Raw genomic sequence first — 13327 nt, 5'->3', positions numbered from 1 at the left:
TGCATATTAAACTGGGACAGATGGATGAAAATTGATACATAGATATAATATATTATTTAAACATTATGTTTTTAATGTTAAACACGTGGAAGGCAAAGTACGATTTTTCTTTTTTTTTTTTTTACGAATAGGCCGATTCATCTTTGCTTATAATATGTTGGATTCGTGGTAATGTATATTTTGAGACATATTTTAATTTAAAAAACAAACAATTCAAATAATATATATCAAACAATAATTTGGCTCCCCCTGCAGTAACTCTGAGGACCCCCTAGGGGTCACTGAACATATTGTGATTTCGATAAAATTGCGATGAATTGTGCACCCGTACTTTTCACCTTTGATTTAACTGCCTGTTTACTTCTCTCCTGCTGATCTCCAGCTCAGGACACACGTGGAGAACATGGAGGACGACTTCCGGCCGCAGGTGAAGAAGGTGGCTGTGGCCATGGGCGCGTCCCTCACAGAGCAGGATGTGGACCACATGCCACGGGACATGAGAATGCAAGGTGACAATCTGTCTGTGTGTGTGTGTGTGTGTGTGTGTGTGGATTTGATGTGGCCGTGATGAACGAGGAGGCAGTCATGCCGATGATTTCACCGTCTGAGGTCATCTTTTTGTGACTCTCTGCAGGGAACTTCAACTACAGCAGGTTTCTGGAGTACATGAGGCAGTTCAAGACCTCAGAGCAAAGAGAGGAGGCCATCAAGAAGGCCTTCATGATGCTCGACAAAGACGGCAGCGGCTACATAGAGTGGAACGAGATCAAGTAGGAGCCCTACTCTCCAGGGGCGATTCCAGGATTTTTGAAGTGGGGGGGGCACAGGGGGAACAAATAATCAGTCGGGGGGCTTTTATCAGAATACCGCATAGAAAATGTGCTTAGTAATATAGTAAATATTGGATAGGATAGAAAAACATATATAATGTAATTCTGCAAAATAAAACATCACATTCATTATTAATTTCACTTGTTTTCATTTTAAACAAATTGTATATCAGAATACAACACACATTTTCTATATGCTCAGTCTGCCACTTTTTAAAAAAACAATTCCAGTGCTGCTTCCATGGTATCAGAATTTTGGATAGTCACCATGGAAACATGAATTGGTCATTTGACAAGGGCTGGGAAGATTGGCAGAACAGGCAGCCGAGTGACAGTATCACTGGAAATCACAGTTGTCAGATTGATAGGGGACACACACACCAGGGATGGCATTGGTGGAAGGGAATCATATTTCAGGGGGGGCTGGTCCCACCCCATGCCCCCCTTCTAGCCTGCCCCTGCTCTCATCTTGCCAACAAATCCAAAATTCTTCATTTTCAGCTTCCCTGAAAACTGAAGATGTAAATATTTGAAAAACATGTCACAGATATTACATATTTCATTTTAGAAAAAGGCTCAGTAATTCCCTAACACAGTTGGTCACTGTAGTTTTATCAAGTAAAGTAAAGTACAAGTACCTCAACATTTGGACTTAAGTACAGTACTACAGTAAATGTACTTAGTTACATTCCACCACTGATAGTTACTCATGCTATCTGATACAGGTTTCTCTGTTCACAGGTACATTCTGTCGACAGTGCCGGCTGCGACCCCGTTCGCTCCCCTCTCCGATGAGGAGGCGGAGGCCGTGATCCAGGCTGTCGACACTGATGGAGACGGACGCATCGACTACAGAGGTGAGGGCGCCCTCTGGTGCACTGGCCTGCTGTCACCACTGAGGGTCAGCAGTTAGTACAGCAGGCTTTACAAAGCTCAACAGATACATGCAGTAAATAGAAAACGCTGATTTCTCACATTTCTAAAAAGCTCTGTGAACAGCAAATAAACTCAGCATGGTGCAGCGCTTCTGTGATGATCCTGTCAATGTATTGCAGTTGGTTTGCAGTTATTTAAATAGATAGTCATGCACTGTTAATGAAGTAAAAGTATGTAAGTAGTATCAGGAAATGTACTTAAAGTATTAAAAGTAAAAGTACTCAATGCCGAAAAATCCTCACATTTTAGCAACTGGAAAAGACAGTTCAGCTGGACTTGTAGGCCGTTATATTGTTATATCATATTTTATAAACTCCATGTGTTGTGTTCAAAACTCTTAATGTGTAAAGTAACTAGTAACTAAAGCTGTAACAGATGAATGTAGTGGAGGTAAAAAAGTACAATATTTCTCTCTGAAATGTAGCGAAGTAGAAGTAGAAAGTGGCATGAAAAAAAAAGACTCAAGTACAAGTACCTCAACATTTGTACTAAAGTAGAGTACTGGAGTAAATGTACTTAGTTACATTCCACCACTGCTGGGAAGGAACTTGGTTTGGTGGAACACGTACGTTCAAAGGTTGTTTTAGTCGTGCAACAGATAACTCAGATTGGACAGATAGTCTGGATGGATTTACCCTCCATAGATCTGAGGAGCAGTGAAACCATAGTCCTCAGAAATCCACCAGAGGTTAAAACGCCAACACAAAGAAAGAGGAAGGGGACGGACATCCGGCCGAGAATGAGGGACATCTGGCGGAATTTCCGGCAGCACCTGAACAATCCCAGAAATGAAACGTCGTCGATATAGACTATCAAGATAGTGCAAACTTTTTATTAGAAAATGCAGCTTCATTAATTGCCTGATTTCTGTGTGTCCCTCCATGCCTTGCAGAGTTTTCAGACATGGTGAAGATGGAGAAGAAACCGAGAAAGTAGAGGTCACGTGGTTAATCCGTACTACCGAGGAGATACAAGGAGAGGAAGACGATCTACCCACCTTAAAGAATGCTCTTCTTCCTTCTGTAGATCAACACTGTAGGGATTGTGAAGACTGTTATCACTTTGCTAAATGAAAAAGAGCAAACGTTAAGTTTGTTCAAGTTGAAAACATTATTGCTTTATTGGCTCACTGCCTTGTGCCAAAAACACTTAACCTGGATCTGAGTTTGTTTGTCTGCTAAAAAGAAAAGTAGTAGGTACAAGCACACTGTATGTATCACCAAGACACCACCCTGGTTTTAAACAGAACTATAAATAGAAATTCAGAAATAAGTCTTCACCTTTTGTCTGTAGTAATAATACATCACATTCATTATTAATTTCACTTGTTTTCATTTTAAACAAATTGTATATCCGAATACATAACACATTTTCTATATGCTCAGTCTGCCCTTTTTAAAAAACAATTCCAGTGCTGCTTCCATGGTGTCAGAATTTTGAATAGTCGTCATGGAAACATTAATTGGTCATGTGACAAGAGCTGGGAAGATTGTCAGAACAGGCAGCCAAGTGACAGTACTCTGATCAAATGGAAATCACAGTTGTCAGATTGACAGCACTCTAGCCCAATGGATGGGGGTGGGGGTGCAATCATGTTTCAGGGGGTGCTGGTGCCTCCCCATGCCCCCTTTCTAGCCCCGCCACTAGTTTGACCCCAAAGTCCGGTCTTTAATGTGCAGTGCCCCGGCAGGGTTGAAAGTGGTGGACCAGGGCACGGTTTCGGTTGGACTTGGGCACGGTACACATCAGTGTGATCGCTAAATGTGCTTGGGTCTGGTTCTGACCTTACAGATGAATGGGAATTGCAGTCGGCGTAGTCTATATCCTAGACGTTCCACTTCCTGGGATTCCTCCGTTTCCGATGGAAATTCCACCGGATTTCACTCATTTAGGCCGATATCCTGCTCCTCAGATCTCTGCAGGGTAAATCCAGACAGCTAGCTAGACTATCGGACAATCGTGCTCGGGCACGGTTTAAAGGCAACTGGGCCAAGTGTGAGTATGCCCTAACAAACCAAGAAAGAATCACAAACCCACTGAGATAAAGAGTAAGAGTTTATGTTAAAGGGGTGATAGAAAGCAAAACCGATTTTACCTTGTCATAGTTGAATAACGACAGTTTGGTGGGTAAATAGGATATACATAGAATCTCTGAAAACGGGCAAACCTCAACGAACCACTGAGTTGATATCATACATAGGCTACACCACTGATCTGAGATCAGGTAGTCTTCTGAATAGGTCGCGCAGATTGTATACATTGTTCGCCTGCAATTTCATCACTAAATTCACTTCTGAGACTTTTTTATGCGAGAAATCAACTATGTAGAGGTCAAATATGTGCTGTTTTACGAAAATGTATGGCTAATTGCATATTTTGTCCGACTGTGTGTCGGAGTTCAGCAGCCGGTGCTGCCTGCGTTGCTACCTTGCCGCCCGGCCTGTCCTCCTTCACAGACCCCGGCCCGCTGTGAGCTAGATGGAGCTCCGTCACAGCCGGCAGCCCGCAGTGCTCCATACCCGCGCAAAGTCACCGTTTCTGGGTTACTGGACTACCAAACGCCGCTGCCTTGACAGAGCTCCAGGGCCTGCAGCTCGCTGCTCTCCCTCCCCTCTTCCTGCTAAATGGCCGGTGTGAGTGAGTGAGAGCGCGGTCAGCGAGCTTGTTACGCCCGCAATCTCTTACCACAGGTTCCAGTTAATCTTATAATGGATATGTGTGTTGAGTTATTAAAAAACGATCGGGGAAATAAACGCCTCTTGTCCGCGAGTCTCATTGATAGAGCCCGCAGTGAGCTGGATGGAGCTCTATCAATGAGAGCTAGCTAGCCTCCTCCTAACGAGACCTCTGAAATTCACAAAAATGCATTAAATTGAAATCGGACAAAAGTGTTAGCTAATCTTTGTAAGACCTTACGGTAGCTGTGATATACATGCCGTGCCGAAATTCAAAGTGTAAATATACTATAGTTATGCCGAAAGTGTAGCGGCGATCTTTTCCCATAGGATTGAATGAGACACATACCCTAGCTAGCAGCTCCTCCTAACGAGACCCCTCAAATTCACAAAAATGCCTTAAATTGAAATCGGACAAAAGTGTTAGCTTTGTAAGACCTTAGGGTAGCTGTGATAAACATGCCGTGACGAAATTCAAACTGTAAATATACTATAGTTATGCTGATAGTGTACCCGGGGTCTGTGAAAGGACAGGCCGGGCGGCGGGGCAGCAACCCAGGCAGCACCGGCCGCTGTCACGGAGCTCATGAACTCCGACACACAGTCGGACAAAATTTGCAATTAGCCATCAATTTTCGTAAAACGGCACATATTTGACCTTTACATAGTTGATTTCTCACATAAAAAAGTCTCAGAAGTGAATTTAGTAATGAAATAGCAGACTAACAATGTATAACATTGCAGTGTCTGAAATATGAGACCTGCTGTCTCGTCTCCACTGTATGTGTATGTGGTTCGCTCAAACAATCAGTGCGCACCTCATCTAAATATTCATGAGCATACCATATTTGGAAGAAAAGCTCTTGTTCCAAATAGGGCCAAAACACAGGGATGCATTAGGACCCATAGAATAGCACCCGGGCCATTTTCAGCTCAACCAATGTTACATACCCTATAAGGCAACCCAGTCTCACGGCAGTTCGTGAAATGGTCACGTTATTTAATCTATTGATTTGTGTTCACAGGGACGTTTTTCTCATTTTTTTTGTGGTGGCCAGCATGAAAATGTAAAGTAATGTATTTCAATGGGAAGCATATTTCGTGATCACAGCACGAAAACGGTAGGGACTAGTATGAAAAGCCGAAAATCTGCATAGGGAGGTTGGTCGGGGTGGTGGATGGGTCAAACAATACAGGACTTTCACCCAGTAGAGCGGTGATTGCGTTCCGCGCGTGTGGCGTTTTGTTTCCCCGTTGTCTTCCACAACCGTCCCGTTATTGTCGCGCGTCCCCAGTGGCCGTCTCCCGGCGTGTGAGGCGTCCTTTCCCCATTGTCTTCCTAATCACATCCGTCCCGTTATTGTCGCCTCCCAGCATGTGAGGCGTCCTTTCCCCGTTGTGTTTTTCCTAAACCCAACCTCTGAATAGATGGTTCCCATTTCGTGCTGGCCACCATGCGAAAAACGAGATAAACGTGTTGTTGTACACAAATCAATAGATTAAAAATAACGTGACAATTACACAAACTGCTGTGAGACCGTGTTGTATAAGGCGACCGTAAGGAGATATATATATATATATATATATATATATATATATATATATATATATATATATATATAATCATTCCATCACCCCTTTAATACACTTTTTTTTTTTAAAAAGGTCAGACTCCAAGTCAGAAATTACACTTTAATGGTCTCCCCTTCCCTCTATTTAATTTTAAAAATACAATCCAGTATGTGATCATGGCAGAAGGAGGAGATGACAGCGCTCAGGACATTTATCAGCCCTCTAAGAGTACGAAGTCTGAAGCACGGACATATTTTGGTTATTATAAGAATGCCAAAGGACAGGGGATTTGTGTAATTTAAACCTGCACTACTGGAAATGTTCCTGACAAATAAACTGTTTACATTTTATGTTAAAAGTTGCACTTTTGATAAGGTTTTGCCTGTATTTTTGTAATATAATAAACACTTTACAACGTTACACTTTTTGAAACTATTTCAGCTTGTGTAGGCTTATCAGTGCTTTCTGAACATATTGAACACACTTTTAAAAATACCGCGATAATACCGAAAACCATGATCATTTTGGTCACTATAACCGTGAGGTTACATTTTCATACCGTTACATCCCTAGTTTATGTTAATACATTTTTTTTTTTAAAAGGTCAGACTCCAAGTCAGAAATTACACTTTCAAGGTCTCCCCTTCCCTCTATCTAATTTTAAAAATACAATCCAGTATGTCAGATGACTGGATCACACAGTTTGAATATATATTGATTAGACATTACAGGAAATGTCATATATTCCCTTATTGCAGCGTTATTGGTTTCTTTTCTGTTTCCTCCATCTCAGACTTACTTTATGTTGTCATTTCCCATAATATAATAAAGATTTATCAGACATTCTCTTCCCTCTCATTTACAAACAATTAGGGCTGCATCTAACAATAATTTAGACTTAGTCTTATAGACTTAGACTTCTCTTTATTGATCCTTTTGGGATGACTCCCGCAAGGAAATTAGATTTCCAGCAGCAGATTTTAGCAACTTACAAAACACTCTTTAAATAAAGAGGTATAAAAAAAAATACAGTATAGAAAAAATACAGTATAAGAATAACAATAACAATAAACTTTTAGCTAAATATTTTTTACAAAAAGTAAACAAACAGTAAACAACAATAAACTACAGATAAATAAAGATAAATATATAGATATATAGGACTGTGTATGGTATGGTGTATTTTCATAGTCGATTGATCTGTCGATTATTTCCTGGATGAATGGATTAGTTGTTTGGTCTCTAAAATGTCAGAAAATGGTAAAAACAAAATGTGGCTCAGTGTTTTCCCAAAGCCCAAGATGACGTCCTCAAATGTCTTGTTTTGTTCACAACTCAAAGATATTCAGTTTACTGTCACAGAGGAGAGAAGAGACTAGAACAATATTCACATTTAACAAGCTGGAATCAGAGAATCTTTTTTCATATAAAATGACTCAAACCAATTAATCGATTATCAAAATGTGACGATTTATTTAAAGCAGCCATATTATGATCATTTTCAGGTTCATAATTGTATTTTAAGGTTGTACCAGAATAGGTTTACATGGTTTAATTTTCAAAAAACACCATATTTTTGTTGTACTGCAGTGCTCTCTCTCACTGCTGCAGATCCTCTTTTCAGCTGGTCTCTGTTTTAGCTACAGAGTGAGACCTCTTTTCTTCTTCTTCTTCTGTACTATCTTTGATTGCACTGCACATGCCCAGTAGCTCAGATGTAGATCATGTCAGCTAGCTAGCTAGCTCCATAGACAGTAAAAGAAAGGCTGTTTCTACAACGTGGGTCAGTTACAAGGCAGGATTAGCTGGGAGACTTCTAAATGAGGGCGCACATGGAAGTAGTTCTTTTGTAGATTATGGTGAACTTGTGTGTGTTGTAGCAGTGCTTTGCTATTGAGAATGAGGTAGCATGCTAGCGTTAGCAAGCTAGCGTTAGCCATAGCGTTAGCATGCTAACGCTACGAGCTAATGGTTGCGGTTAGCCTACTCGTTTCGGCTTGTGACGTCACAAGCCGTGCCGATTTTGAACAGCTCACCCAGAGACTGAAGGCAGGACACATTCAGAAACCGGATCTCACTCTAAACACCATGGATGGATTTTATTCAAAGTTTGTATGTGTGTGGAAGCACCAGAGACACAAAAGAACACCCCAAATCCCAGAAAAAGTGATTTTTTCATAATATGGGCACTTTAATAGTTGACAACTAGATGATGAATCAATTCATCTTTGCAGCTCTAAACACAACTTTGACAAAGGGAACATTTAAAACAATTTACAGATTTTAAACCCAGAACACAAAAGAAAGACAAATGTAAAATACATCAAAACAATAAAAGATGATAAAAACTGTTGTGGTTCTTAACAACACATTTACACAATGAATCGTTCACAACAGACTGAAAAGAACTATTTCTCTCCTGTGTGCACTCTCATGTGTGACTTCACATTTGCCTTCCTGGTAAATTTCCGGTTTTTCTCCTGTGTGGACTCTTATGTGTCTCTTAAGAGTTGACTGGTGATTAAATCTTTTCTCACAAACATCACAACCAAACGATTTCTCTCCTGTGTGGATTCTCATGTGTGTCTTAAGATGTGCTAACTGTTTAAATCTTTTCCCACAAACATCACAACCAAATGGTTTCTCTCCTGTGTGGATTCTCATGTGTCTCTTAAGAGTTGACTGCTGGTTAAATCTTTTCTCACAAACATCACAACCAAACGATTTCTCTCCTGTGTGGATTCTTGTGTGTGTCTTAAGAGTTGACTGCTGGTTAAATCTTTTCCCACAAACATCACAACCAAATGGTTTCTCTCCTGTGTGGACTCTCATGTGTCTCTTAAGAGTTGACTGGTGAGTAAATCTTTTCCCACAAACATCACAACCAAACGATTTCTCTCCTGTGTGGATTCTCATGTGTCGCTGAAGATCTGCCTTCCTTTTTAACACTTTCCCACAAACATCACAACCCGATAGTTTCTCTCCTGTGTGGACTCTGGTCTGTGAATCCACCTTTTGCTTCGCTCTCAAACATTTCTTAGGAACCAAACATCTAGAAGACCTCTTTCCAAAATGACATTTCATGTGTCCCTGAAGCCATCCCTTGTAGTAAAATCTTCTACTACACTTAAAGAAGCCAAAGGATTTTTTGCCAGCGTTACATCGCTCATCACTTAAAGGGACTTCCTTAAGTTTCAGAGCATTTGCAGCCGGCTCAGGTGCCCTGGTCTCCATCCGATCACTGTTTTCGGTTTCGGATCCGGAATCGGACAAAGGTTTTTGCCAATCATCATAACTGAGTTCAGTGTCAGAAGAGTCTGAAACCCTTTCATCATCGGTATCTGGTTGTGATTCAGTATCTGGTTCTGGGTTCCTGGCTGGTTCTGATCCTCCACAGTCCTCTCCATCGGTTTCTGTTTTTATCTGCGTAGCTGAGCAGCTGGCGGGAGGCTCTGCCTCTCTGTTGTCCTGCGTTGGGCTTTGATGGAGCTGCGAAGACCGATCTTCATCTTTAATCTTCACAGGAACAGGAGTGAAAGGGAAGCGGGCGATGTTGGCCTCCTCCAGCCCATTGAACTGCTCTCCCTCCGGACTGATCCAGACTTCCTCCTGCTCCTCTTTTATGTGGAGGGGGTCTGTGTCCTCATGGTCCAGGCCGGGGCTCCACTCAGGGGGAAAATCGGCTTTAATCACCAACAGTTGCTGGACATCTGCAGGGAGCACATTATGGACAACTGTGACTTCACACTGGTATCTCTGGTAACATTACTTTATGTATGAGATCAGTGATGATTCCTGATCTGCAGTGTTCATTTCATCTTATATTCTGCAAAAAGAAATGTTGGTTCCCAATTTTGAGGAAGCTAGAAACATTTTAGTGTTAAAATCTGAATAAGGGGCGACGACCAGCTCACCCAGTAAGAGTGTGCGCCCCATGTAGGCCTTTGCAGCGGCCCGGGATCGAGTCCGAACTGCGGCCCTTTGCTGCGGATCACCCCCCCATCTCTCTACCACCTTTCCTGTATATCCACTGTCACTATCTAATAAAGGGATAAAGCCCCAAAAAATAATCTTAAAAAAAACAAAATCTGAATAAATAACAACCAGCGACGGGCTAGCAATCTGGAATTTGGGCAAATGCCAGAAGGGCATACAATTATAATAATTTGTCAATAACTTATTTCATGTATGTAGCCACAGACATTTGAGATTGGCCCAAATGCACTGAAGAGAGCTGCATGGAAAGATTCACTTCGGAGCCAGTTACTAGTTTCCAAGCAAAGTAACTAACTTTATATGCAGTTTTTGACTATAGAAAGTGCTGCTATATTCTATTAGTGCCCACTGCTAACTATTGTAACGTAAGCTGCATGGCTAAACGGCAGTAAACAATGTCATCTGGTCTGCCAATGTCGTTAAATTCTCCCCAATTCCAGGTCGCATTACTGCTGAAACATGTCTGATTGGGTAGTGTTTGGTTCAGAAGCCTTTATCTGTGATTTATGACGATAGAAAGTGCTGCTTCATTCTACTACAATCTCACGTTAGCATACTGCTAACTATTAAGTAGCTGAATGCTAACGCGACATAGCTGTAATCTTGGTGGCCAATGCTGGTCATTTCTCCCCAAATTCCGTTCACTTTACTGCTGGGACATGTCCGGTTGTGTAATATTTGGTTTAAAAGCCTTTATTGGTGATTTTTCACACTACAGCTTTTTTCACGCTAGCTTTTACTGCTATATTCTCCGTTGCAGTAGCTCCAGTTTAAACTAGTGAAACAAAACTGGAGCGCAGTGGAGATTCCAGGAAACAAGCTGGCCAATCAGAGCAGACTGGGCTTTTTCAGGAGGAGGGCTTAAAGAGACAGGTGTGTTGCAAATGCCAGGGTCGTTATTTTTTATCCCAATCCTTCACTGATAACAACTGTGGATATTTATTTCTGTACTTTATTTTTTATTGTAGCTTATTTAGCCATAAATATTTTATGTTGCAGATAAATATGTAGGCCAATATATATATTATTATACGTTATATATATATATATATATATATATATATATATATATATATATATATATATATATATATAGTTACTTAGCAATGAAAACTGAGTCTAAAGCAGCTTGGCCTCTATCACACAGCCACCATTGCTGCTGTTGCTAGGTTACAACCCTGTCATCCTCTCAGTAAGTCAAGCTAAGCTAAACTAAGATAGGATAAACTAGGATAACTATTATTGCATTTTCCATTGGATCAGAGTTCTGTCACTCGGCTGCCTGTTCTGCCAATCTTCCCAGCCCTTGTCACATGACCAATTAATGTTTCCATGACGACTATCCAAAATTCAAATACCATGGAACCAGCACTGGAATTGTTTTGTTTTTTAAAAAGTGGCAGACTGAGCCTTTAGGAAATGTGTATTGTATTCAGATATACAGTTTGTTTACAATGAAAACAATTTAATAATGAATTTAGAAGAATTACATGATGTTCTATCATATCCAATATTTCCTATATTTCTATGCAGATTTTCTATGCTGTACTCTGATAAAATGTCATAAAGGGTGAGTTCAGTTATAGAGACCCAACCCGTTTTTGTACCAGGCTGTAAACATGTTTATTTCTGCTGTAAGCTAGCATCCGATGTTAAGTGTCACAATTTTACAAAAGAAAATATAACTAAAATCACATTTAGATTAAATGTTGGCTATAGGCTAGCTAGCTACATTTTGAACTGAACTCAGTTCTCGGTCATGGTAACACCAACAAGAGTATCCTAAATAAACATGAACACTAACCGACTTCACAAAAATAAAACCCTGTGAAGTTAATACGACTGAGAATAATAACATTGCCGATGTACAAACCTGATCCGTGTAGCTGAACTTTAGGGTTGACAACATCGTCCAGTAGTTTGTGTTGTCGCTGGTTTTGCTCCTCGTAATCTGCTCTAGTTTTCTCAAACAGCCCAAAAATCTCCTCAGCAGCCGCATGGAGTCTCTGTTTCATCAACAGTCTCAGCACCTCCAGTTCAGACATGGAGCCAAACACAGTCCATAAACCTTCCTATCCAGAAAATGGGCTTTAAAATGTCTTCATCAGTAAACACTGAAATAAAAACAATTAGGTCTCTTAAACAATAATTGCTGCTGTTGCTAGGTTACAACCCTGTCATTCCATTCTAATGCGTTGAATGCAACTTTTACTGTAAACAGAGGATTTCTACCATAGTTGTGAAACAATTTTTGTATATATTTATAAAATGTATGTTTTATATCTCTGAATTCTACACTGTAGTATGACCTTTCCAATGGAATTCCGTTGCTAGGCAACAGCCTGGCCCCTTATTAACTTCCTGTCATATGATGTCATTCACATACACTGTAACAGGAAATCAACTTGGTCTACACTTACATCGCTACGTTTTGGTTTAAAAACAAATATCTTCTGCTACGTTTCCCCCTCTCATTCCCCCTGCTCTGGCGTTTCCCCCTCTCATTCCCCCTGCTCTGGCATTTCCCCCTCTCATTCCCCCTGCTCTGGCGTTTCCCCCCTCATTCCCCTTGCTCTGGTGTTTCCCCCTCTCATTCCCCCTGCTCTGGCGTTTCCCCCTCTCATTCCCCCTGCTCTGGTGTTTCCCCCCTCATTCCCCTTGCTCTGGTGTTTCCCCCTCTCATTCCCCCTGCTCTGGCGTTTCCCCCTGTCATTCCCCCTGCTCTGGCGTTTCCCCCTGTCATTCCCCCTGCTCTGGCGTTTCCCCCTCTCAGTCCCCCTGTTTTGGCATATCCGAGCCCCTAAACCGGAGACATTTGGAAACGCTTCTGACCCATTTTGGTTTGGAATCTGCGGGGTAGTCTCAACAGCCACAAACGGAGACCTGACGCCAATTTTCCCCCGCCTGATTGGGTCACGACAAGCCCATTGGTCGGTCTTGACTCGGTCTTGACTAGTCCTAGTCTTAGGCCCTGTCCACACGAATACAGGTATTTTCAAAATCACAGCTTTTTCGATGCGGTTTGGCCGTTTGTCCACACACAAACACAGTATCAGGTCACTGAAATCGAACCTTTTTGAAAACTTTTTCAGATTTTCAGAAACTCTGGTTACAGTGTTGCCATGTAGCCGGTGAAACTGGAGATTTTGGCTTGTGACGTCGGAGTACGCACTGCTGTCACCTTTGTTTGAAATTACTCTCTTGGACTCAACAAAGGTGGACTTGACTACAGTCCCGATTCAATGTATAGGCTATACTTTTCAAGCTATCCCCCTTGAGGAGGGTAGATCCTAAACCGGATCTGCTAGAATGGTGACG

The 13327-nt window shown here is 41.4% G+C and overlaps 2 protein-coding genes across 2 annotated transcripts; one reads left to right on the top strand and one right to left on the bottom strand.

Moving 5' to 3' along the window:
• Nucleotides 1–390: 390 nt before the first annotated feature.
• LOC116060985 (parvalbumin-like EF-hand-containing protein) lies at nucleotides 391–2702 on the top strand. The gene is made up of 4 exons (XM_031314797.1): nucleotides 391–509; nucleotides 635–770; nucleotides 1572–1738; nucleotides 2659–2702. Exons 1-4 carry the CDS (start codon nucleotides 404–406, stop codon nucleotides 2700–2702), a joined length of 453 nt encoding a protein of 150 aa, XP_031170657.1. The 5' UTR covers nucleotides 391–403.
• Nucleotides 2703–8249: 5547 nt separating this feature from the next.
• Nucleotides 8250–12218, bottom strand: LOC116061085 (zinc finger protein 135-like). The gene is made up of 2 exons (XM_031314975.2): nucleotides 11883–12218; nucleotides 8250–9723 (listed from the first exon to the last, which is right to left on the bottom strand). Exons 1-2 carry the CDS (start codon nucleotides 12052–12054, stop codon nucleotides 8402–8404), a joined length of 1494 nt encoding a protein of 497 aa, XP_031170835.1. The 5' UTR covers nucleotides 12055–12218; the 3' UTR covers nucleotides 8250–8401.
• Between the last annotated feature and the right edge of the window lie 1109 nt (nucleotides 12219–13327).

The sequence above is a fragment of the Sander lucioperca genome, chromosome 22, assembly GCF_008315115.2.
Source record: "Sander lucioperca isolate FBNREF2018 chromosome 22, SLUC_FBN_1.2, whole genome shotgun sequence".
In the NCBI taxonomy this organism is placed as follows: domain Eukaryota; kingdom Metazoa; phylum Chordata; class Actinopteri; order Perciformes; family Percidae; genus Sander; species Sander lucioperca.
The sequence above is the reverse complement of the archived record's forward strand: the minus strand, read 5'-3'. Positions and strand labels throughout refer to the sequence as shown.

Excerpts from the sequence above, each read along its gene's own strand:
- LOC116061085 (XM_031314975.2), bottom strand. The coding sequence starts at position 12,054 with ATGTCTGAACTGGAGGTGCTGAGACTGTTGATGAAACAGAGACTCCAT. Across the intron at positions 9,724-11,882 it reads AGTTCAGCTACACGGATCAG|ATGTCCAGCAACTGTTGGTG; the intron begins GTTTGTACATCG and ends TGCTCCCTGCAG.
- LOC116060985 (XM_031314797.1), top strand. The coding sequence starts at position 404 with ATGGAGGACGACTTCCGGCCGCAGGTGAAGAAGGTGGCTGTGGCCATG. Across the intron at positions 771-1,571 it reads ATAGAGTGGAACGAGATCAA|GTACATTCTGTCGACAGTGC; the intron begins GTAGGAGCCCTA and ends CTCTGTTCACAG. Across the intron at positions 1,739-2,658 it reads GTCACCACTGAGGGTCAGCA|AGTTTTCAGACATGGTGAAG; the intron begins GTTAGTACAGCA and ends CATGCCTTGCAG.